Below are 25,467 nucleotides of genomic sequence, written 5' to 3'. Positions count from 1 at the left end.
GACTGCACCAAATTTCCCCACTGTCCCTACCTAACCTTAACACACATCAGTTGGGCATATTTCTCCTTTAGCCCATTTTCGTGGAGTAATTTCTCTGCCAGAAAAAGTAGCATGTGAAGACAAACAGGCCCCACTATGCAGCACCTCAGTTACTGCTTCTTGCAACTCCTACCAAATCAGACAATGACCATAACACGGCTATCTCCGTATAACATCTGAACATTTTGTTATTTGTCTTTTGTCTCTCTGGAAAAGTTAGTAAATGGCAGCAACCAGGAAAGAGGTGACTACTGAAAAACAAGTTTCACCCAGAAGCCAGCAGATACAACCACACCTAATCAATGTTTGGGACCCACAAAGTACTTGAGTGGTTTCTGTTTCTATTCAGGATGAAAACAAGCTTTGTTAGCACTGAAATAGGACGTTCCACAGGGCAAAGGGCCAGTTCACCTAGCTAGTCATTTTCAACTGAAAATATCTCCAGTCGCTGGGTTCAACATAAGAGAATGGTTGGAATAAGCACGGCTGGAAACATACAACTACACTTTCCATCAGCACTCAAGCAGTAATTTCTGCTTTCAGAGAAATGTCAACACCATCGCTTGCTCACATTCGTATCTTCTTATCCCATTGCTTTGCTCAACTCCCTCCAGCCGGAGGAAGTTGTTTCTCTACCCTACTTCATGTCTGAATTATATTCTGATCTCCTTTGTTCATGTTAACCCTATAAAGCAGCATGGGTACTGATGGCACCAAACACACTAACAGAAACAAGAGCTGCTGATACAGCCTCCATCCCTTATATTCTCTGTAAGTCATTGCATTCTGCAGAAGAGCTTTTCCTTAACATCCCAAAGATATCAGAAGGACTGTCAGTGTAGCTGCCCATTTTGTGGAACAGTATCCCAACTGAGATACAAGGGGCACCCATTATTCACACTTTCTGAACACAGTTGACATCTGGTTCAAGAAGATTTTACCGGCTGGATTAAAAGTTCTACGTTAGGAATTCTAGGCACCGAAATCCTAAGGGAGCAGAACAGACTATTTATGGCTGCGCAGATGTTATTGGCCCAGAGATGGAAAGAAGATCAAGTCCTTACCAGAGAAGAAATTTATGGCAAATGAAATTTATGGATTATGCTGAAATGGCAAAAATGACCGGAAGAATCAGAAATCAGGAAGACCAAAATTTTAATAATGGGGGAAATTTATAACCTATCTTAAAAACCATTGTAAACCGTTAATATTGTTAGGATTGGAACAACACTTGTAATTTAACGGTGAATTTTGGACACAATGGAGAGGTAAAAGATTTGGATTATTATAAAAGATGCAGGAGGAAATGATTCACAATAGGATCCACAAAGGGGGGGGGGAGGGAAGTCCAGGAGATTCTTTGGAATCTTGTTTCTATGTTGTATGTTGGATATGTGACTGTGAAATTTTAATCTGAAAAACCAAAGGAATAAATTTATTAAAAAGAATAAAAGGTCTACGCTACATGTTAATTTTGTATCATTTTAAAACCTGTCTTTAGTTGGTTTTTGCACTATTTTTAGCTGTTTTTAGTGTGTTTGTAAATTGCAGGAAGACTAATATAAAAGGCAGTCCATCGATCAATCATCATCATGTGAATAGCTGAATAGATAAGTCATTTAGATGCACAATGGACTTGGTCCAAGCAGCCATACATCCAGGGAGTGTTCCCATTAATATGCTGGGAATATGCAAAGCTTCCCCCATTTATCTCTGTGGCTTTGTAGGTCTTTTTAAAACTCTGGGAGCATTTGATAGTAGGAGCGTGGTTTTAAATCAATATGATTAATGTAGTTCCCAAATTGCTGGCCAACAGCAGAGCAGTAATGGAGAGATGAAAACAAGCAAGCAAGCAGACAGCAGGTTTGCCTCGGTGTGGAAATGGGTAAATTGAAGAACAGCCTAATATCCTGTGATATGGGAGGTGGCACTGTGGGTTAAACCTCAGAGTCTAGGGTTTGCTGATCAGAAGGTCGGCGGTTTGAATCCCAGCGATGGGGTGAGCTCCTGTTGCTCAGTCCTTGCTCCTGCCCACCTAGCAGTTCGAAAGCACGTCAAAGTGCAAGTAGATAAATAGGTACTGCTCCGGCGGGAAGGTAAATGGTGTTTCCGTGCGCTGCTCTGGTTCACCAGAAACGGCTTTGTCATGCTGGCTACATAACCCGGAAGCTGTACGCTGGCTCCCTCGGCCAGTAAAGCGAGATGAGCGCCGCAACCCCAGAGTTGGACACGACTGGACCTAATGGTCAGGGGTCCCTTTTTACCTTTAAACAATTTAACATACAGTGGTACCTTAGGTTACAAATACTTCAGGTTACAGACTCCGCTAACCTCCTCCACAAGAGATCTGGAGAGTGGTAACATGTGAACAGGATGACAGAAGACAAGATGGTTGGACAGTGTTCTCAAAGCTACCAACATGAGTCTGACCAAGCTGCGGGAGGCAGTGGAAGACAGGAGTGCCTGGCATGCTCTGGTCCATGGGGTCACAAAGAGTCAGACACGACTAAATAACAACATGAGAACACAGGGCCTATTCTGTGGTGGCTCCCCATTTCTGGAATACTCTCTCTGAGGAGGCTCGCCTGATGCCTTCATTACATATCTTTAGGCACCGGCTGAAAACGTTTCTCTTCAACCAAATCTTTGACTGATTAACATTCTATGGCTTTTAAGATGTGCGTTTGGGGAGGGAGGAATTGGTTTGTTTTTGTTTTAGTGTGCAGTTTGTGTTTTCATTTTGTATTTTTATGTTGTGACCTGCCCTGTGATCTTCAGATGAAGGGTGGTATACAAACTTAATGAATAATAATCATTTGCTGCCTAGACAGCAGACATTTATTTCAAGTAGATCCCACCTAAACGAAGTGCCAAAAATTGAATCCTAAGTCCCCTTATCGCAGTGCCTGTGCTTACTATTAAAACTAAAAGGAGTATTATGGAGATAATTTAAAGGTGAACTTATTTTGTAATAAAAAACAACAACCCCAGCATCCCTACCATACAAAAAAGAGCAGAAATGCATAAACACTCTTCTTCACAACCAACAGCACTTGTGGTACATAAAGCACAGTATCAAACCGTGGTAATAGCATATTCATAGCAATGAATACTGTAGAAGCATTGGCCATTAAATGTGAATAGCGGTTTTGCAAATATGCTTGAGTTTTTAAGATGCCATTAAGTGCTCTTGGCCGCTAAGTTACGATTTTTTTCTCCCCCTGGTAGCCTATTTGTACTTAGGCTCTGTTCCCTAAAGTAGCATCTTCATGAGAATGTTATCTTTCCTCGATATAAACTGATATTCACACATGCCATAATGTTCATAACAAAATTAAAAGTGAGCTGGAAGCCAGCCCACTGCTATTCACTGAGTGTATATAAAACGGCGCGGGGACTTCTCACATGGCTATTTAATGGGATGAATCAGCTATGGCATGAAAACAGGGCTGCCATACATCTGGGACATTACCGAGATTTCAAAGGCGGGGTGAGGATCTAGGTTTTGGGGCTTTTTGGTTTTCTCCCACTAAATATGGCCCCAGTAGCTTTCCCTGTGCTTTTAGCAATAAGCATGGGATATACCAATACTCTAAAGCTATTATGGCAGGGGGGTGTCTTAGAGATATTTATCTCCTGCAAAAAAAAAAATGTTGAAAGAGGGCCTCTCTCTTTCTTTCATAGCTGACTGCGCTGGTGAATCAGTATACAATAAGCAGCACAAGAACGGCGCACACAAATCTACCAAACCATTCCACATATTGAATTCTATATTGGTAGTCGAATCAAAAAGAGAGCAATGCAAACAGTCAAACAAAGAAGCCACAAACAGAAAACTCATTCAAATTAGTACAACAGGACAATTTCAGTCTTTAAATGTCTTTAGCCAGGCTCCTGTAGATATTGATGAAAATAGGTCCAGTCAGATGATACGCACAGATGTTAATAGATGAAAGCAAGTCCAATCAGATGGAATATTGAAGATGTGATGCACAAAAATTAGACAGGGTGCCGCCGTTTGTCCCCTGTTTCGCCCATGGACAATTTTTGGCTTCTTCAGTAAATTCTTTCCCAGGATTTACTGTATATTCATACATACAAATTTACATGTTACATCTCATCTAAACTAGAACATCTAGTCGTCTTCTTCAAAATATTCTTTCTCAAAGATTTGGTACATTTGCACACTTTCAACTTCATATGCTAAGTTCTTTCTTGGCTTAAGCAGTTCTTCTAGGATGTGAAACCTTGTCTATAAGTGAGCTTGGAAAACAGACTGCAGTACTCCAAACTGTGTAACTGGGATCTTTGATATTCCTGGGAACTGTCCATCACAAAATATTCCCAGACATATTGTAATTGCTTTGAAATGTTATGTGCACTGGAGCTTCTAGGAATCAAACAAATGGGATCAACTCTACATCTAACACCGTCAAGCTTTGGAGGGAAACCATTTACTGAAAAAGCCTCTTAAATACCGTATCCACAAAAAGGGAAACAAGCCATTCTGCCTTGCTATGGTAAACCAAAAGTAATTTCACTGGACTCCAGATTGTGTGGGGGACGGGCTATTCATTATAAACATGACCATTATCATCGCAGAGATAATATTTTTTAAAGAAGTTTTTTCAAAACTGCAAATTCGTTATTGGATAGCATGGCAGAATTATAACCAAAAAGCATTTAAAGAACAAAGGGGGGGGCAAAAGCATATTAAAACAGATATGTTAAAATCCTTATAAAGTGTACACAGGTGACTCTTATCTCAGTGGGCTTTCCTGAGTTGGCACGCTTTTACTGCAAACTTCGCTGCAAGAAGCATGACTATATAGCATAATCTTAAAAAGAAAACAGAATACACTTGTAGCAGAAAGCAAATTGGGGAGGCTCCATAATTTGGTGTTAAGTGCACATGCTTGAAATGCAGAAGGTTCCAGTATTGATTCTTGGCATCTCTGGTTTGCTGTTGGGGAGCCTTTAAATTCTTGGAAAGCCTCTGCCAGGCTAAATTAACCAATGATTTAACTCGGTATATGGCATCTCATATACTTTGGCCACCTCATGAGAAGAGAAGACTCCCTAGAAAAGACCCTGATGTTGGGAAAGATGGAGGGCAGAAGGAGAAGGGGACGACAGAGGATGAGATGGTTGGACAGTGTTCTTGAAGCGACTAGCATGAGTTTGGCCAAACTGTGGTAGGCAGTGGAAGACAGGAGTGCCTGGCGTGCTCTGGTCCATGGGGTCACGAAGAGTCGGACACGACTGAACGACTGAACAACAACATGGCATCTCAACATGTTCACAGGCCCTTAATTCACGTATGCACAATACTAAGCGCTTGAAATACATTTTTGCTTACATTTCATCAAGCATCAGATATTTTATTTTTGCACTCAGGCTCGACAGTGCGCAAAGGATAAATACATCATCATGCCCTTTTGAAAACAAAACCATGATTATAATTGTATTCTTTTCCATTCTTCTTCAAATGAAAGCCAAGGTTTAAGTGATATTTAACAAAAGTCTCTCAGCAGTCTTACTTTGAAGAGTTGCAGATTACATCTTTCACTGCAATGCAAACTTTTTATCACACGCTGACACACTTCCTAAATCGCCATTCTAACATTTTCCCACATGGGGGAAACACCCAAACATTTGGGAAAGCACTGCATTAGGTTCAATGGAACCATTAGCTCAACTTTTGCAACATGCGCAATCCCATTTCAATTTCCACAGGATAACAGAATTTGTTATCCTTCAGCAGAACGCATGGGATTTTATATAGAATAGCTATGCAGTGAGCTTAAATATACAATACCTTCGCATCTTCGGTGCTTTCTGCTACCATATACGTGAAGCTGATGTTCACCAGATCAGTGCCGCTACAGACACAAACTATTTTCCCTTCAAGTTCGTTTTCTGTCTTGCCAACAGCCTCGAGAGCAGCTAATATTTTTGGATCCTGTTAGAGACAATGAATGCCTTGTTAGACGTCCAGAGCTAAAACAGAAAGGAATTTTGTTCACTCCCCCCACCTCAAATATTTAACATGTAAACATTTCTTATTCACCTTTGCTAAAAAAAATATATTTTTTATCAATGCTTCAAGTCCACAGTTTGAAAGCATTCACAGCACAGCTGAGTACTTTAAATACAACTGATGATGTCACAAAGGCCTTGTTCCGGAAGGCGGAAATTTTATATGCCACAAAGTTGGTGGCAGCTTGTTAAAATTCAACCTTTAGGAGCTGACACACCGTGATTCTAGGCTATTTATGCAGAAGCTCTTCACAGGCAGGATACCGCAATCTTAGTTCTGGAAAAAAGGAATCAATTTCCAGCCACTGTTCTTTTGCTCAATTGCACTTCTGGTTCTCCTTTCCACAGTATGCTGGTTTGCATTTTCATAAAACTTGATCCAGTCATAGGTCAACTCTCTAAGCTACAATCACTACGATCACCATTGCAGGTCACACCAGAGCCAGTGTGGTGTAGTGGTTAAGACCGGTAGACTCATAATCTGGTGAACCGGGTTTGCATCCCCACTCCTCCAGATGCAGCTGCTGGGTGATCTTGGGCTAGTCACATTTCTCTGAAGTCTCTCAGCCTCACTCATCTCACAGAGTGTTTGTTGTGGGGGAGGAAGAGAAAGGAGAATGTTAGCTGCTTTGAGACTTCTTAGGGGAGTGATAAAGCGGGATATCAAATCCAAACTCTTCTTCTTCTTCTTTCACTGGGGGCAGTGTGACATATGGCTGCCTCCTATGTTTACCAATCTATGACTTCAGAAGATTGTGTTTTGCTACCAGCTGCAGAACTGGTCGGCCCTGTTCCTGCCACTTCAACAACCTCAGGAAGGTTAGGGGAAAAGAACAATAATAATAAAAAACTACAAATCTGAAAAACAGATTATCATCCTGTAGCCACAAAAGTCTGCATGCAAGCCAGAATTGAAGGAATGTGTAGATTGGAGAGTTCTTGCACAGACCTTATCATGTTACTCCGGTGTAAAGAGATTTCCAGTTTATCGCTTAAAATCAGGAAAGCTCATTTGCATGGCAACATCTTCTTGGAGATCGGAATGCCAATGAATAAATACATTAAACCCTTATCTTAATAATGGTCATACATTTTTAGAAGCGTTTGATGGCTCTCTGTTTGAAGCTGTGTCTAAAATTTAATTGGAAGAAAACTTTGGGCAAGCTTTGGGTTAGCAATCCTGCTAACTGAAATGGTGAGACTTAAGCACATGCTTAAAAAAATGAAATTCGATGGAACTTTGGAAGAAAACTGAAGTTGTTGTTTTGAAGACTAAAGGGGCCATCAAGGAAGCTGGGTTTTCAGAGGTTCTGTTGATAGCAACCTTACAAAGTAAACTCCACTACCCAAGTCAACACTTATTGTTTAAAACAATACCATTAAAGAAAATTACAGAAATACCTTTGGGACTGCTCCAAAGCGAATACTATTGATCAGAGAGCATTCCAAAACTTGCCCTTCCTGGAACGACAAAGGAAACAGGAAAATCTCCAGGCTTTGGTTGTAATAAAAGATCACATTAAAATAGGAACTGTAGCAGAAAGCAAAGCTGGGGTAGAATTTGCAGTCGCAGTTAACACAAAGCAGTGTGTATTCCATTCATTTCAGTTCAAGCATACAGATCAAGGTGATTTCACCACTTCAGTGTCAATGATGTGAAGGTTGGTGTTATTGTTATTGTCATTGTTGTTGTTGTTGTCATTTTGGCAGCTATAAAGCTACATGTTTAGCAACTACACACCAGACCCAAGTCCCTTCTCCTCCGTTTTGTGTCTTCGCATCAAATACACAGAAAAGGTAACAAAGTTGGGCTGTTGCTATGCTCCCATAACAGCTGCCAGCACAGAGGTGGGTGTAGAGAAACCAGCAGAGAAAGGACCAGGATTACATATCCCCAGGGCCATCACCAAGCCATTAGCACTATAGTAACAAAGCGTGTTCTCCTTCATGGAGAGCACATGTTGCAGTGGGGGCTAACAAGTCACCCCTCTGCTGCTGGGCGGGTTAGTCTGGATGGCCACAACTATGATTGGGCTCTGGCTATCGCTGGGGAGATTCATATATTGCAACTTGTTGATGGACAGCCCAGAGCCTATAAATTACCGTGCACGCAGCGTCGGAGCCCTCCTGGCTTCGTGCATCGGATCGCCCGCCCTCCCGCCTTGTTATTAGGCCTCTGCATTGACCTTGCTATGCCTGTCATGGGGTCATCTGCGTTGGAGCAGGGGCCTGGTAGGAATTTTTCCATTTGGCTTATTGGCTGGTGCCATTTGGTTTTCGCCTACTGCGTAGCAATTAGTCACAACTTGTAAGGTTGGTGGTTAGGCATTGGTTATAAATTGATTGAGGAGGGGCAGAGTTGGCTGTGGTTGCCCCTCCTATGCTGCGAAGGGGCAGGGTTGGCTGTGGTTGCCCCTTCAATGCTGCTGCTGCAAGGGGAATTCCATTAAAGGAATCCAGGGGCTCACCATGCTTGTCCGTATCCCCCGGTCGGGGGCCAGGGCTCACGCAAGAGCCCCTGGGAGCATTAGGGGAGAACGGGCGCACATTCTCTCCCTAAAGTGTTTCCCCCTATACTGACTCCACAGACGGGTGGATGTCAGTTCTGTCCCCAGAGGGACAGATAGTCTTAACCAATGCCTAAGCAACCACTCACTTATTTTGTATTCAATAAAGTTGTGGCCAAATTAATGCCAAAAACCTTAAAACTTATATCTGGTGTGAAGTGTGTTTTATTTGAGGGGTGGTTTGGGGACCTCGACACGCAACTCTCTGCATGTACATCCCATTTTGTAACTCTGCGAACACAGTGCTGCTCAGCAAATCTTTCCTCCCTACAGTAAACAAATGGTTGCTGGGAGAGAAGAGGTGCCCAAAATATTGTTCCTCTCCCCAGTTAACTAAAATAAAGGGGGTAGAGGCACATAAAATGTGCTTCCACTTGTGGATCTCTCCTCAACAAATTAACTGTGCAATCCTACGCATGTTTACTCAGACATACGTTCCACTGTGGTCCATGGAGCTTTACTCCCTGGCAGATGCTTTGGGGATTTGCTGCCCAAGGTCCTGGTATTTAGGAGCTGTGTTTCATGACGGAACAGGCAGCAGTTTGCTTGATCCACAAACACACATTCCACATTTCAAAGATCGGAGAGGTAAGTACTCCAGAGAGAAAGTCATGAAATGGAAGTCATTGCAAACGGTACCTTTCCTTCACTTTTCCATGTGATAAAGAAGCCAAATTCATCCACTTTAAAGAGACAGTTTGGTTCAAAGACAAAAGACTCCTGTCGAAAGGCGGAAAGAAAAATATTCAGTGCTTCCAGTTAAATAAAAGGTCTACAGAGTAGCAACCTCCATTTTTGTTTGGTTCAGAAACAAAATACTTTAAAGCTCATAATGCCCCCCACAAACCACTCTATTAAATATATAGAGACCCTAAAAGAGGAACCCTACAACTAGGACTCAATTCACACAGCACCGATTCAGGGCTAATGCCCCCTCCTCTTATGGATGTTGCAACAGAGGCATCAGCAAACCATCATTCTCGAAATGACAACTGCAACATCTTACCCCGAATTCTTAGGCTTGGGGCAATTCAAGTGACTAGGGACTCAGCTATACAACTGCAAATAAAACATTTTAAATGTGTTGTGAAGTGCAATATACAAATGTGACACTAGATGGAGACGGTGTGCTATGCAAAATTCAATGAAATTTTCAAAACTATTTTTTTTTTTTTAAGTTGAGAGAAGGAAAGCCTCTAAAACCTCTGCGGGAGAAGCGTGATCCCTGCAGAGGCTTGAGATGGAAGCTGTGCCCTGCCAACCAAATGACTGGCGGGCGCACAGCTTCCCTCCCAAGCCTCTGCAGGAATTGCTCTCCTCCTGAGGATGCTGTGATTCAGAATTTTTTTTTCTTGTTTTCCTGCTCTAAAAACTAGGTGCATCTTATGGTCAGGTGCGTCTCATGGAGCGAAAAATATGGTAATTGATGTACCTGCAGGTATCTAAAGCCATTGGCACATAACAAAATATTTATTTTATCAAAATATTTTTCCCTTTAAATTTTTTTGGGGCCACCAAGAGAGTAGGGTCCTAAGCTATAACTTGTTTAGCTTATATGTAAATCCGGCACTGCCTCTGTTCACTGGTGCCATGCCCAAGTGAAAAGCATTGGTGCATTTCTAAAACCAGCTGAACTTTTAAGTTCAGGGGACAGTATTTGCTTGGTGGGCATGGGCATAAACTGAGTGGAGAAGAGTCCCTTTGCAAAGAAGAAACATGAGTAACCCAAACTGCTCTTCAATCGTTTATTTGCTGCCACCATGAATGTGGGAGATAAGATCTCAGGCTGTCTTGGTGGGATTTAATATTTAAAAATATCTTTTCTTCATTTCAAGAGATTATGGAATGAAGCAAAATAATACTAAAGGGATTTGGCGGGACGTATTTTTTGTTTTATTATCGTCTCGCTAAACAGAGCTTAAAGCTAATCTATAGTGCTTGATAGATTAGCTGGAGATTCTGTTTACATGAAGTTTGCTAAGGCAACATTCGAGACCCGCAAATCTAGTTAAACAAATCCATTCCTCAAAAAGACTCTAGATCGCATGATCATATAAAAAGGAAACAGGCTAGAAATGTTCTCTTTTGCCAACACGGTATCTTCCCTCCCCACATTCCTTGGAGCAATCGTCTTTTAAAGAGTTTACAGATACAGAAATTATATTGAATGAGCTTGCAATAAGTGTGTCTTGCTGGAACTGAATAGCCAGCTTTCGAAAGACGTCTCCTGATCTGAAGCGAGATGTAACTGGGCTGGTATCCATTTCTGGTATTCATTACACTGCTGTCTGGCAATGTGTCCCCCCCCCCCCCGGAAATATATGCATTTCTTAGTGGGGGATCTACAAAGTTGGTAACAGAATTAAACTGTCGTGATTTCCGTTCTCCAAAAAAACACCCCACCCCAACCTATATGTCAATGTAAATCATTCAATATGATGGAGAGCGTGGCTTACCTGCAAGTAAGCAAAAAATTAACACAAGTAGTAGCAATGGAAGGGTTTTGTTGCTAAATACCCACCCTCTGCCCCAAGGTAGGTTACAGTAATTAAAATGCAATGTTAAAAACAGTTTAAAGTAATTTACAAATACTGAAACAAGGTGGGTCCAAAAAATACATATGTTGTGATAAGAGCTGATTGTGCACAGTCAACTTTGCAATGTCCAGAAATGCCCAGAGATGATTTTTATTTTTTATTTTTGGCAAACAGAGGTTGTAATTCTATTCACATTTACCCAAATATCTGCACTGACGTGTATAGGATCGCACTGCTAATAATTCAGTCCTAACAAAATAGAAAATTCTTTCCAGTAGCACCTTAGAGACCAACTGAGTTTGTTCTTGGTATGAGCTTTCGTGTGCATGCACACGAAAGCTCATACCAAGAACAAACTCAGTTGGTCTCTAAGGTGCTACTGGAAAGAATTTTCAATTCAGTTCTAGTCTGTGATTGGGACCTGCATATTAAGCAATGCAAAAACAAGGGCCAGGTTCAAAGAAGGGGAATTTTGGAAGCATCCCTTGTTCTTCCCACTCTTAACATGTGTATGTATCGAGTCAAATTCAAAGCCCTAGTAATGATCTGGAAGAGTGTATCCTCCCATGCTGTTCACTGTGGTTTTGCAAACACGTGAATAAGTAAACATAGAAAGTTACAGATAGAAAGTTATAAGAACAAACTTAGTTGGTCTCTAAGGTGCTACTGGAAGGATTTTTTTAAATTATTTTTTTGTTTAAACATAGAAAAACATCCTTTATTACTATTATTTCTAACAAGGTATGCACACTGTTCCATGACTTTCCTGCGTGTGCTGATGATTTGCATTCACTGCGTACAACTGTGGTAGCCAGGTGTCGTTTGACTTATCGCTCCCATCAACATTGGACATGTTGGCTGGTGCTAATGGGAGCTGCAGAGCTTTGGGAAGAAGACGGAAGGGCTCTAGCCCCCTGTCAGAGCCTTGCGCCTCCTTCCCCAAACCCTGTGCCTCACTTAGTCAGCTTAGGCAAGGCAGCGCATGACATGCCAGGTTGTGGCCCACGAGTTCCATTTCAACGTCTTCTTGCACTCTCGGCCCAGTATACCTGAAGGAGCATCTCCACCCCCACCGTTCGGCCTGGACACTGAGGTCCAGCTCCGGTGGCCTTCTGGTGGTTCCCTCACTGAGAGAAGTGAGGTTACAGGGAACCAGGCAGAAGGCCTTCTTGGTGGTGGCACCCACCCTGTGGAACGCCTTCCCATCAGATGTCAAGGAAACAAAGAACTACAGTGGTACCTCGGGTTACATACGCTTCAGGTTACATACGCTTCAGGTTACATGCTAACCCAGAAATAACGCTTCAGGTTAAGAACTTTGCTTCAGGATAAGAACAGAAATTGTGCTCTGGCGGCGCAGGTCCCATTAGCTAAATTGGTGCTTCAGGTTAAGAACAGTTTCAGGTTAAGAACGGATCTCCGGAACGAATTAAGTATGTAACCAGAGGTACCACTGTATCTGACTTTTAGAAGACATCTGAAAGCAGCCCTGTTTAGGGGAGTTTTTAATGTTTGATCTTTTATCATGTTTTCAATATTCTCTTGGGAGCCACCAAGAGTGGCTGGGGAAACCCAGCCAGATGGGTGGGGTATAAATAACTATTATTATTATTATTATTATTATTATTATTATTATTATTATTATTATTATCATCATTATTATTATGGCCCCCTTGGTCTGAGAAGCTGGCCCTCCCTTTTCTAGAGGCTAAGACTCCTTGCTTGCCTTCAAACTGCAGGTTTCAATGTTTTGCTCTGTGGTAATGTTAAGGAAGTCTCCTTACCTCTTCATATCTGTCAAACACGGCTCCATCTTGTAGAAAGGATGGAACTGGCTTCTGCCAGTTAAATTCATATGGCTTTGCCATTATGTGGAACTGCCACCCTGAAACAAAACAAGTAAAAGTGAGACAAGTGGAATGTAAAACTGCAAAGACTAGGGTAGTAAGGAAGCACAGTGTTGTTTCTGACCAGAGAATAGTAGTTGTTGTTTTTTTAAAATATATATCTGTTTAGTATACTGTCAATTTGAATTTTTATTACACTGTATATCGCCTTTCATCTGAAGATCACAGGGCAGTTCACAATGTAAAAAAAAAAATATGAAAACACAAAATACATAATAAAAACCAAACCAAACAAGCAATAACACCCCTTCCACAGGGCCATAGGATGTGAAGAAGAAGAAGAAGAAGAAGAAGAAGAAGAAGAAGAAGAAGAGGAGGAGGAGGAGGAGGAGGTGTGGATTTGATATCCCACTTTATCACTACCCAAAGGAGTCTCAAAGCGGCTAACATTCTCCTTTCCCTTCCTCCCCCACAACAAACACTCGGTGAGGTGAGTGGGGCTGAGAGACTTCCAGGAAGTGTGGCTAGCCCAAGGTCACCCAGCAGCTGCATGTGGAAGAGCAGAGACGCGAACCCGGTTCACCAGATTACAAGTCTACCGCTCTTAACCACTACACCACACTGACTCTCTTGGAGATAAATGTTTTCACTTGGTGCCTAAAGATATGCAATGAAGGCTCCAGGCAAGCCTCCCTAAGGAGAGCATTCCACAAACAGGGAGCCACCACGGAAAAGGCTCTTTCTCATGTTGTCACCCTGCAGACCTCTCAAAGAGGAGGCAAACGAAGAAGGGCCTCAGATGATGATTGCAGGGCCTGGGTCGGTTCATATGGGGAGAAGTGGTCCTTGACATATTGCTTTTAAAATGTTTTTAATGACTTGTTTTTCTCTGCACTGGGTAAAATGTTAGTATTTCTTTTAATCGCTCAGAGTTACAGTCAAGTGGTATATACATTTTTGGGGTGGTTGGGGGGAGCTGTTCTACCCGGCAAGCCAAAATGCTTCTGCTGACAGAACATTCAACATGGCGCAGCTCTGAATTCCTCCCATGGCCCCTAATACCAATGAGTAAAATTTGGTTCAACATAACCCACTGCCTTTAGTAACTACCCCATGAGAAATACCTAAAACTCACCAGGACACATTTTATTATTGGACAGGAGAAGTGATACAATTAACTATAACATCACCTATGTACCAAGTGATCAGAATGCCGCAGATGTGTTAACAAAGCCATTGAACAAAGTGAAGAACAAACAAATGTGTAAAAGTTTGGGTTTGCTTGATGAAGTGAGTTAAAAGAACTCTGTATATGCACAGGAGTTAATTGCTACGATAAACAGCTGTGAGGGGGTGTTAGAGATTTCAGAGTTGCCTACGTGCAGAAATGCAGCTGTCTATCTCCAAGCAATTAACTAGTTGGCAGAAAGCCCAGATCTGCTCTCTCTCAGACCCTTAGCAACGATTTGTGATTGGTCAATGAGTTCCTAAAGACTCAGCTCCATGTGAGAGCTTGTGTGGTTAGTATGGTTAGTGTGTGATGCAGTGTGTTGGTGTGGAGGAAGTGGTCAGTGTAGAGAGAGAGAGAGAGAGAGAGAGAGAGAGAGAGAGAGAGAGAGAGGAAAGATTTTATGTTTTGTTTCTTTTATTTTGTAAAGTCTGTACATATGGATGCTAGTTGCTTCAATCAATAAATACTGTATATAGTTATCCAGTGAGTTGCTGAGTTCCTGCGTTGTGCTGTCCAGTCAATTACACAACAGCCAGAAGCTTCCAGAAAAGTCTGCGTCTAACTCTGCGGTGTCCAGGAATACGTTATACTCCTGACACTAAATCTTAAGAGCAGAGCATGCGACTCTTAATCTCAGCGTCGTGGGTAGGAGTCGCACGTTGGGCAAAAAGATTCCTGCACTGCAGGGGGTTGGACTAAATGACCCTTTGGGTCTCTTTCGGCTCTATGACTCTATGTTCTCTGGCAGAAAACACTCCCACTTGGATTGGAGTTTATAAATACGCCTTAATCCAAATGAAGAGACTCAATATAACACTAAGTACTATTTATTCCTGGTCCTCCTTTTCAAAAAGAAGGATAACAAAGAGTATTTTCTAAGTAAAGCACATGGCTAGAAGCCAGAGAATACGGATAGCACAAGAAGCCAGAGGGGTTATACATAATTTACTGAACTTGTGATCTCATTATACAAACACTGTAATGAAGGGAGAAAACACAAATCAGCTTGGCTTTGAAATCTTCATGAGAAAGGCTACTAGAGCACAGAATTTTCACATGAATGGACTATTAAGGGGTTCAAAATTTCACAACAGCCACTCACAAACTGTTTTGAGCAAACTGTATTAGAAAGACTGAAACACACACACACAGAATTTAAACACACCATTTTCTGCTTTAAGAGAAGGTTGGGAAGACAGCGAGATTGGCATTTTAACTTGAAGAAGACACACACCCCTATACATATGGAATGATGGGATTCAATAAAGACATGGCTTATCAGCTTAAGCGTGAACTTCACAAATTTATGATTTAGATTAGAAGTTAGCAAAGGAGTTTTTGTTCCTTGGAGACAAGCAGCCAGTGCAGACACATGACTCTGCCTACTAATAAAAAATATCTCAGACCTTTAGAGAAGGGCAAAGGAAATTATTAAAAATGTGAGAGCACCATCTCTAAGCTTTAATGTCAAGCAATTAGTATTGAAAGCAGATACATGAACAAACATGTACAATTAAAAGAGAGACGGATTATTATTGAACCCTCCTTTTTCTCCCCCCCCCAATCTACCTCCTCCTCAAAATTCCTTGGGGATAATCTGATCTCTGCCTGAGGCATTATCTAGACCCAGTTCTTCAGTTATTACTTTTAAAAAATCCCAATATAATATTTCTTCAATTCCTTTTAAGTGTGTGTTGGTAGCAATCCCTAGCATGATTAAGTATTAGACAAAGTCAAACTTTATTTAAATCACACCTGATTTAATATTAGCTTATATTAATTTCTCATATTAATATTAGAAATAAACTACTGCAGCAGTTTATTTCACTTTCTAAAGAAACTAATACGCACATGCACTTTATTTCCCTCCTATTGCATACTTTTACGACAACCGGCCAAAATATGAGAGGATTATAAACGTACAAATGCACAGAAGTATTTGCGAATCCTTCTGACCCTTGTCCCAGAACTCTTGTCCCAGAACTCAGCTTACGATCATGATTCATCATAGCCTTGATTTTTTTTCTTTTCTTTATTAGTTTTAAATTAGAGAGGGGGCAGTTGCAGAGAGCACAATGTAGCCACAAAGGAGTTGCCAACCTTTACGGATCAGTAGACACATTTCAGATTTTGAGTGAGAGCTAAGGTGCTAGTCACAGCTTACTGGGTGGGTGGTGGAAGCAGAAACACAAAATTATAGAGAGACAGCCACCACCACCCCTAAACAATCTTATGCTATGTCATGGAGTTCACACAATACAGATTTCACACACACACACACTGTTGCTATCTAATAGCAAAAGGGGATATTCCTTGGAGCAAGGAAAAATACCCAAGGTGGCCACACACATTTCACACAAATTGCTTAGAAGGCACCTGCACATTTTGCCCCATAATATTCTTTCTTGGAGGGCTACTTACCTATTTTTCTTTTCTTAAATGAAAGCTCAGGGTCTGGGGCACTTGCCCAAGGGCACCAGAAAAGGGACTCACAGGTGCTAACTTGGTGACCCATGCCCTAGGTTTTCTAGCTAAAGGACTGCATGTGATAGGGCTGGGGAACACCTGTATGAATTGGGAACTTGGGGAGTTACTGTCAGACAGATTAGATAATTAGATGAATGGTCCAGCTAGCATTAGGCACCTCTATGCATTCATAAACCTGTATCCAGCTATATCTATTTCAAATGATGTCTGTGTGCTAAATTTGTTGGACGTGGGTCACTCGCAAGCGTGTGTGTGTGCTTGCTGTTGGAGGGGAATATCAAAACACGAGTTGTTTTCTATGCGCTATGGCCCTTTCCCATACATTGCATGAACATCTTTTTATTTTCTTCCAGAATATTAGCTTAGGGACAGCTGGCCACGGTGAAATGATGAAATGAACTATTTATCTGCAGGTAAACAGAAAGCTTGCAAAAGAAAAGCAAGGGGAGAAATACTTGAATTTCCAGGTAGGTAGGTAGGTAGGTAGGTAGGTAGGAAGGAAGGAAGGAAGGAAGGAAGGAAGGCAGTGTAGAGGAGTCCTTACAGAATAAGGAGAATGTCCCTTTCACTGATTCCTTCCTTAACTCTAGGCAAATGCTGACTCTTCTTCAGTTTGATAAGCTCACTCCTCCAAAGTGGGTAGCATTTTAAAACGTAAAGGGAAGGGAGTACAATTTCATCACTTCATCTCCTCAAACTATGTCCTCATCACCCTGCACCTCATCTCCCTGCTTGTATTAGGACTGGAGCACACATAACATTTCCTCTCTCTTTTTTTGCCAAATCATTTTTTATTAAATGACATTTTATTAAATCATTTCATCAAATAACATTTCCAACAGGGATGCCATTGGAAATGATGAGGTCCATCAAACACAAGCACCAGTGCCTCCCTGATCTATAACATTTTAAAGTCCATATGGCACTCTGGGCATCAGCCTGGTGGCCAGCCACTGCACTTTGCAGTGGCAGCAAAGGCCACTGTTAAAATCTACCTGTTGCAGGTAATTAAAGGGGGGGGAGGCACATTCAAAAAATATGATAAAACGGGGACAAAGAATGCTGAGGGGTGGGGGTGGGGGAAACTGACATGCAATAATCCTAACCCAGATAAAGAAAGCAAAGGAAGTGGTTCACCAATAGCCGAATTTACAAGTGATGCTAAATGTGGCTCTGTCAATCATGCCAGGGGTTTCTGTTTATTTCGTTTAAGCATGGAGTCATTGTTTACTGGGCCCATAGCAAGCATGGAGGGGATCCCTACATTCTCCACCCATGATCTCCAGGACGACCCTACACACACACACACACACAGAGAGAGAGAGAGAGAGAGAGAGAGAGAGAGAGAGAGAGAGAGAGAGAGAGAGAGAGATTGATTGCAATTAGTGATAGGGGAAAGGCTACCAATTTTGTCACTGGGAGCACCCCGCAACCTTAACTGTAGAGAGTAGGGGGACATTGTTCCTAAGCTTGCAAATTTCTCAGAAGGTTGTTGTGAGCATACAAGGATGGAGAAGCCCTGCAGGCCCACCTGAGTCACTTGAAAGAAGTAAAAACAAGACAACAAGCCCCCACAGAATTGTGCTCATTTGTCCGCTGTGGAACTGTGCAATTACAACAGAGATAAAAAATTTCCAAGAAAAATCATTTTGGACTAGTCTTCAAGATGCATGAAACCAATCTGTGTTTTCTGTCTCTCTCGCCCTTGGAACTGTCCAACAGAGCAGCCATGCCTAAATTTATTTGTCAGAAAGTCTGCACCTTGTTTGTGGGGAAAGTGTTTGCCCTTGGCTACCATTCTCCATCTTCTCTCCTTTTGCCCAAGAAACAGCAAGCGAGGCAATGCTGTTCAATATCACACTTTTTCCACAGTGAAAATGCGCTCCTGACATCTTTATAAATGTGTTGAGATCCCACGGCAGACTGAAGTGCGAGGAATACAAATTGTATGCCATGCAGTCCTCAGTTGCTGTGCAACCGGGAATATACCCCGGTGCAGTGGGAAACAAAACAAAATGAATAAATCAAAGCGCCAATGTGAACATTACGTAAAGAATTTAAAAGGAAAATCTCATACACTCAAAAATTAGTGCACACACCCCTAGAATAAAAAGTGAAATCTTAAGCTTGGAGGAATAACAGGATGTTCCTCTGTAATGACATAAAATACAGAAGGTTGTGGAACAAGTTTTCTCCGTAGGAAGAAGGTAGGAGCACCTTAATCAAACACAGAGCATCGTAATCTCCAACCATCTTAAGAAGAATTTTAATTCTCCAGCAGCTGCTTCATTTGCTTATGGAGAAGCTCAAATGCAATTATAATTGCGATAGCCTTAGATAGGAAAAGGTTCACTCCAAGCTAAAAATAGCTAACCCCACCAAGTTCACCCGTCACTCAAATTCAGCCTGATGCATGACGCCTCTAAGGGCACACACAGCCCACAACAGAACTGCCTCTATAAAGAGCATGTGCAAAGATATGATAATTTAAATAGGAGGCATGATAACCCTGTATTAAGCAAACAATCCTATATCACCACTACCTTGACTTGGTAAGATTTATTGCCTAGGTAGGAAGGCCTCTGCACAGCTCAGCCTCTCTTTTGCCCAGCTTCCGCAAAATGTGAAAGGAACTGGTCTGTGTTTCGAAATACTCATACCAAATCAAGCAATGGACAGACAAACGAAAGGGTAGAACCCTGTTTCAAATGGATAACCCTTTAGCTTTTAGAAGTCCACAAGAGATAGGAGGACAAATATGACGAAAAAGAAACTAATGGTGACAGCATCAGAGGCTGGTTGAGTTTTGTTCCGCCTCCCCTTTTTCTCAGCCTTTTTAATATCTGCTCAACACTGTGGAAGACTGGAGAAGACATACTGATTTTCACAATAAATAATAATTTGTTTTACTGTAATGTTGATGGTTTCTGTTTATTGTCTTTCACCTGCTCCTCATTAACTGACCAAACCAAAGACTTGCTAGGTTCCTTATACAGGTGAAACTTGAAAAATTAGAATATCGTGGAAAAGTCCATTTATGTAAGCAATTGTTTTCATTAGCTACTGGAGTTTAATATATGAGATAGACTCATGGCATGCAAAGCGAGATATGTCAAGCCTTCATTTGTTATAATTGTGATGATTATGGCGTACAGCTGATGAAAACCCCAAAGTTTAAATTGTTAATTTGGGGTTCTCATCACAATTATAACAAATAAAGGCTTGACATATCTTGTTTTGCATGTCATGAGTCTATCTCATATATTAGTTTCACCTTTTAAGTTGAATTACTGAAAGAAATGAACCTTTCCAATGATATTCTAATTTTTTGAGTTTCACCTGTAGCTCAGCCATTTGTAACAAAAAACTCAAACAATTTAATTTAATTTAATTATTGTCTGAATAAACCATAATATACCTGACATGATAATTCTATGGAAAACCAAGTCACACTTAATGAATTTTATGTTCCTAAAGTAACAAAGTGACTTCCGATATGTAGAGTACTTAAAAAAACACCCCACATGTATTGCATTTATTTCTTTTTCCAAAATTTTCTTTCCCCCCCACAGGGCTTCAAAATTTCCAGAAATATTTAACAACTCAAAATAGGACATCTGCTTGAGCACATATTTTCTCTACATTGCTTTCTTCCTCCCTCAGCGAACTTCTAATTCCGAGTGGTAATCTGAACCAAGGGTGGGGAACCTCAAGATCATGGGTCAAATCCATGCCTCTCATTCTTGCCCTTGAACTCTTCTGCCAAACACACACCCTCCCCACCCAAACCTCTGTCTCCTCAGGCTGTACCCCTCTGGGACCTTCATTCACACCCTCCTTGGATATTTGCATCAGGCTGGAATGTGTTCTTGACCTCCAATAATAAATCTTGCTTGTCTGGTAGGAAAACAAGAGAGGCATAACCAGACTACTGTAGGAAGGTAAAAATTACAGAAGGGAATGCGGACTTTGAGCTGAAAAGGGTTCCCCAGCTGTGATCTGATGAGTTATTCTACTGTACATACATTTGATAATTCTAAGTTGGAGGGAGGTCGTTGTTTCTACAAGCTAGCAAACAAATTGCTGCCGAAATCCAAGGGAGCAGAAAAGACTATTTATGTATGTGACCACGGCTGTGTGGAGGTTATTGGCCCAGAGATGGAAAGAAGATAAAGTCCCGACCAGAGAAGAATGGCAGATTAAGTTGATGGACTATGCCAAATTGGCAAAAATGACCGGAAGAATCAGAAATCAGGGAGTCCAAAATTTTAATAAGGAATTGGGAAATTTCACAACCTATCTTGAAAACCACTGTAAACAGTTAAAATCGTTAGTTGGATTGGAATATCACTTGCAGCTTAATGGTGAATTTTGGAAACAATGGAGATGTAAAAGATTTGGATTATCATAAAAGATGCAGGAGGAAATGATTAACAATAGGACCCACAAAGGGGAGCAGGGGAGTCCAGGAGATTCCTTGGAATCTTGTTTTTATGCTGTATGTGCGATATGTGACTGTAAAATTTTAAATCTAAAAAACCAAATAAATAAATGTACAAATAAATTGTTATTCTTGCTTGTACCTCAGTAGTAACTGATTCATGCACACAAATCCTATGGCGTTTCGGCACCCCTGATTCATACCAAAGGGATTTTACCAGCAAAATTACAGAATAGTTGTTTTAGTGTTTGTACAACTGTAGGACTGCAAAAAGAAAAGAACCTACTAATATTACGTTAAAGAAGATGATGCACACGGAAGCAAGGAGAGAGTCGTGAAGAATACAGCAGACTCTGCCCCTACATTTTGTTAATTCTATGTAGGAGGGGAGAAGACACAGCAGATCAAAACCCCAGCCAGGGAGAGAGAATTAAACAGTCAACCTTTACCACTGCATGACATATTTACATTACTGTTTATTCACTGACTGGAAGACCAGCTATAGACCCCAAGGTAAAAGCCTGCGATCCATAAACCAATTCTCATCCCATTTAAGCTCAATTCAAAACTGCTTTAGTCCCTTTTGCATAGGCTACTGAATTAACGCAAAGTTAATTGGGCTGTCAGCTATCAGTCAGATTGGCAATACCTGGGCGGAATGATCAAATAGCTTGCCCCAGCGTAAATCAGTTCTCTGTATTCCAGTTTGGCAATCTCCCTCACAACTGCTTCAAAATAAACGACACAAAATACCTTGCTTTCAAAAACGTACAGCATTTGTTAAGGCGCAGGTTGCTCCCAGCACGTGACATGATGAAGGATGTTAACCCCAAATTATAGGGCAGCCAACTGAAAAACCATAGAGGGTGTGTGTGTTTTTCTTGATGCTGTACGATTAAGCTTGTTGAAATAATTATCTAGGTGGAAGCAAGAAAAAATACCAACAAAAGAAGAGTGGCAAATATAACTGATGGACCATGCCGAGCTAGCAAGACTTATAGGGAAAATTCAAAACCAGCAGGAACAGACTTTCCTAAAGGACTGGAATAAATTTATGTTGTATTTGAAAGACAATTGTAATGACAACATCGCTTGTAGGGCTGCAAGAAGTTTTGTAAAGTGGACTATTCAAATTATTGTGAAAAGGACTAAGATTAGCTGATGTAAGATTGGACTTACAACAATAAGCATAGTAATAAAATGCATAACTAGAAAGGAATTTAGAAAACCATTAGAAGGGGTTGAAGAACAGAGCCAGGAACATAAGGCCATATGAAGCTATTAAGCAAAGTGAAAACTGATCTTTTTGATTTGAGTTCATTGTCCTGCCGCATATGATGTTAAAATTATTATTACTAATAACACTTCGGAAAGGTAGAAACTGCACAGGTTCATGTGGGACGAGACCACGCAGATAGTTTTGAATTAACCCCTATAAACAAAACATTTTTTTTCATTCCTTGAATAAATGCCTTCTCCCTTGAGTTTGTTCCCTGTTAGGAGCCTGGCGTTCATGTTTGAGCCTCTGACAACTGGGACTTAATAAGCAGCACTCCTTGATGTCTTGTGATTGACAGACAGATGTCAAATTTGGCCAGGAGGTGAGGAGATAACAATCTCGGCTGCCAGCCAGAACAGGTTTCCCGCCTCTCTTATGAGAAAAGGTCCAGTTACTCAATATTACTTTACCAAAGTGTTTACCTTAATTCGGTGCAATTACTTCTGTGGGTACGAAATATTTCCTTTATGATTACCAGAGGCCTGAGATGATTGATAGCTCAGCCAGTAGAGCAGGAAATGGCCAATATGTTCACCTTATATTCTGCCATAACATCCAGAAGCAAATAGGAGGACAACTTTGTTGGCCGGGGACCAGTATCTTATGAAATCTGTATAGCAATAGGCCAGTTGCAAGCCATAGAAACTGGGTGGTGTTTTGACCTTCTCTTTAGGTAAAGGTAAAGGGACCCCTGACCATTAGGTCCAGTTGTATCTGACTCTGGGGCTACGGATGCAGCGCTCCTTTCGTGTTACTGGCCAAGGGAACCAGTGTACAGCTTCCGGGTCATGTGGCCAGCATGACAAAGCCACTTCTGGCGAACCAGAGCAGCGCACGGAAACGCCGTTTACCTTCCCGCCGGAGCGGTACCTATTTATCTACTTGCACTCTGACGTGCTTTCAAACTGTTAGGTTGGCAGGAGCAGGGACCAAACAACGGGAGCTCACCCCGCCGCTGGGATTTGAACCACCGACCTTCTGATCAGCAAGCCCTAGGCTCTGTGGTTTAACCCACAGTGCTACCCATGTCCCGGACTCCCACTTTACAGAGGCCCTAATGTCTTGAGAGAAGAACAAGAGAGGCTGAAGAGGAGAGAAGGCAGGAGGTTGGAGCTAAGCAGGTTCAGGTTTTGAAGTAGGAGTTTGTCCTGTTATGTAGACACAGAGGTGACAGAATGGGGAATATCTGAAGAGAAAGGTGGATTTCTCTAGATTTTTTGTCATTATTCCTACTACTTAGCATTTGTGTTAACTTATACTTATGTGGCAATAATAAAAGAGCAAAACTTGAAGAACTGCAAACCTTGTTAAGCTTTGCAAAGAGCCATTCTTGCATTATTGTATCTTTCATGGGTACAGTGTTACCTCTGGTTACGAACTTAATTCCTTCCGGAGGTCTGTTCTTAACCTGAAACTGTTCTTAACTAGAGGCATGCTTTCGCTAATGGGGCCTCTTGCTGCCATTGCGCCTCCGGCACACGATTTCCGTTCTCATTCTGGGGCAAAGTTCCCAACTCGAGGTAACTCTTCCAGTTTAGCAGAGTTTGTAACCTGAGGCGTTTGTAATTCGAGGCACCACTATTGGGGAAATCTGAGATCCATGATTGATTGGGGGATCCTCTCATGTCCCAGCATAAAGGTTTTTCATTCATTCAGGAGAGGTCTATCCTCTGACATGATCACCAATAACATATCTGTTATCTGAAGAAGTGTGCATGCACACGAAAGCTCATACCAAGAACCATACCAAGCTCATACCAAGAACAAACTTAGTTGGTCTCTAAAGTGCCACTGGAGGGATTTATTTTTTATTTTGTTTTGACCCAATAACATGTTATTGTAAGTGGAACAACAGCAGGAAGGCTTTTGAGATTTTGAGCACACCATCCCTCTACCCATAAACATTAACTATCTTGGGGGGGGGAATCCAGGACAAATGAAAGTACATCATGATCCTGTTGAATTGAATGTAGAAGTTTGATTTTGTTTAGGATTAATCAGATCAAAAGACTAGAATGCAGTTAGTCAACAACACACACTGAATGCTTTATCAGAAAACCTAATGTTGGACAGTTTATTTATCAGGAGGTAGTACTGCTGCATTTCAGGTCTTACCCAAAGTTTCAAGAACTGAGTGCCTTCAGGGTTTCTAAGGAAAGAGGTGAATTTCAGGATAAGGAGCCAGAAGCAAAGGAGTAAGCTATTTTCTCAGACTTTCCCGATTTTAAAGTTTAAACCACCACAACCCTCCCTCCCCTTTCCTCTTCTTCAGTATCTTTCTCCATGCAAGAGAGTGACAGAAAGACAGCAGACATGATGGTTGTTGTTGTTCAGTCGTTCAGTCGTGTCCGACTCTTCGTGACCCCATGGACCAGAGCACGCCAGGCACGCCTATCTTTCACTGCCTCCCGCAGTTTGGCCAAACTCATGTTGGTAGCTTCGAGAACACTGTCCAACCATCTCATCCTCTGCCGTCCCCTTCTCCTGGTGCCCTCCATCTTTCCTAACATCAGGGTCTTTTCTAGGGAGTCTTCTCTTCTCATGAGGTGGCCAAAGTACTGGAGCCTCAACTTCAGGATCTGTCCTGACATGATAGTGGCCATGGCTAAATGCAAGTAAGCAACACACACATTAAGAATAACCACTTGGTATGCAAGTCAGCCCATTTTCATGCAGAGTTCTAACTTAGCAGTGGTACATCCACTCAGAGCCACCTAAAGCTGGCATGAAAGTGAGTCGGCTTCCATAGCAAGTGTGTTCATATCTGACAGGTCACAGGTGGGACATTTTCATGGGCTTTGCCCATGAATGTTTAAGCCCTGAGTGTTGTGCACCAACACAGTAATAATAAACAGAGGTTGAAAATGTAGGAGAGAAAAGTGATATTATCTTTCACTGGAGATAAATTAGAAGGGAAGGTTTGACATCACTTGTTAAATGATCAATAGAAAACCCGCTTTTATTAGTTTGTCATTAGCTGCAAACTAAGTACACGATGAC

The 25,467-nt window shown here is 41.6% G+C and overlaps 1 protein-coding gene across 1 annotated transcript in view; it reads right to left on the bottom strand.

The window, feature by feature from the left end:
* Positions 1-25,467, bottom strand: part of PLCB4 (phospholipase C beta 4) — a 197,264-nt gene that overhangs the window by 75,074 nt on the left and 96,723 nt on the right. Inside the window, 4 exon segments of the mRNA XM_033142845.1 lie at positions 5,858-6,001; positions 7,480-7,539; positions 9,285-9,365; positions 12,967-13,067. Of these exon segments, the coding sequence (XP_032998736.1) occupies positions 5,858-6,001; positions 7,480-7,539; positions 9,285-9,365; positions 12,967-13,050 (369 nt within the window). The 5' untranslated portion in view covers positions 13,051-13,067.

The sequence above is a fragment of the Lacerta agilis genome, chromosome 3 (assembly GCF_009819535.1).
Source record: "Lacerta agilis isolate rLacAgi1 chromosome 3, rLacAgi1.pri, whole genome shotgun sequence".
NCBI classification, from domain to species: Eukaryota; Metazoa; Chordata; class Lepidosauria; order Squamata; family Lacertidae; genus Lacerta; species Lacerta agilis.
The sequence above is the reverse complement of the archived record's forward strand: the minus strand, read 5'-3'. Positions and strand labels throughout refer to the sequence as shown.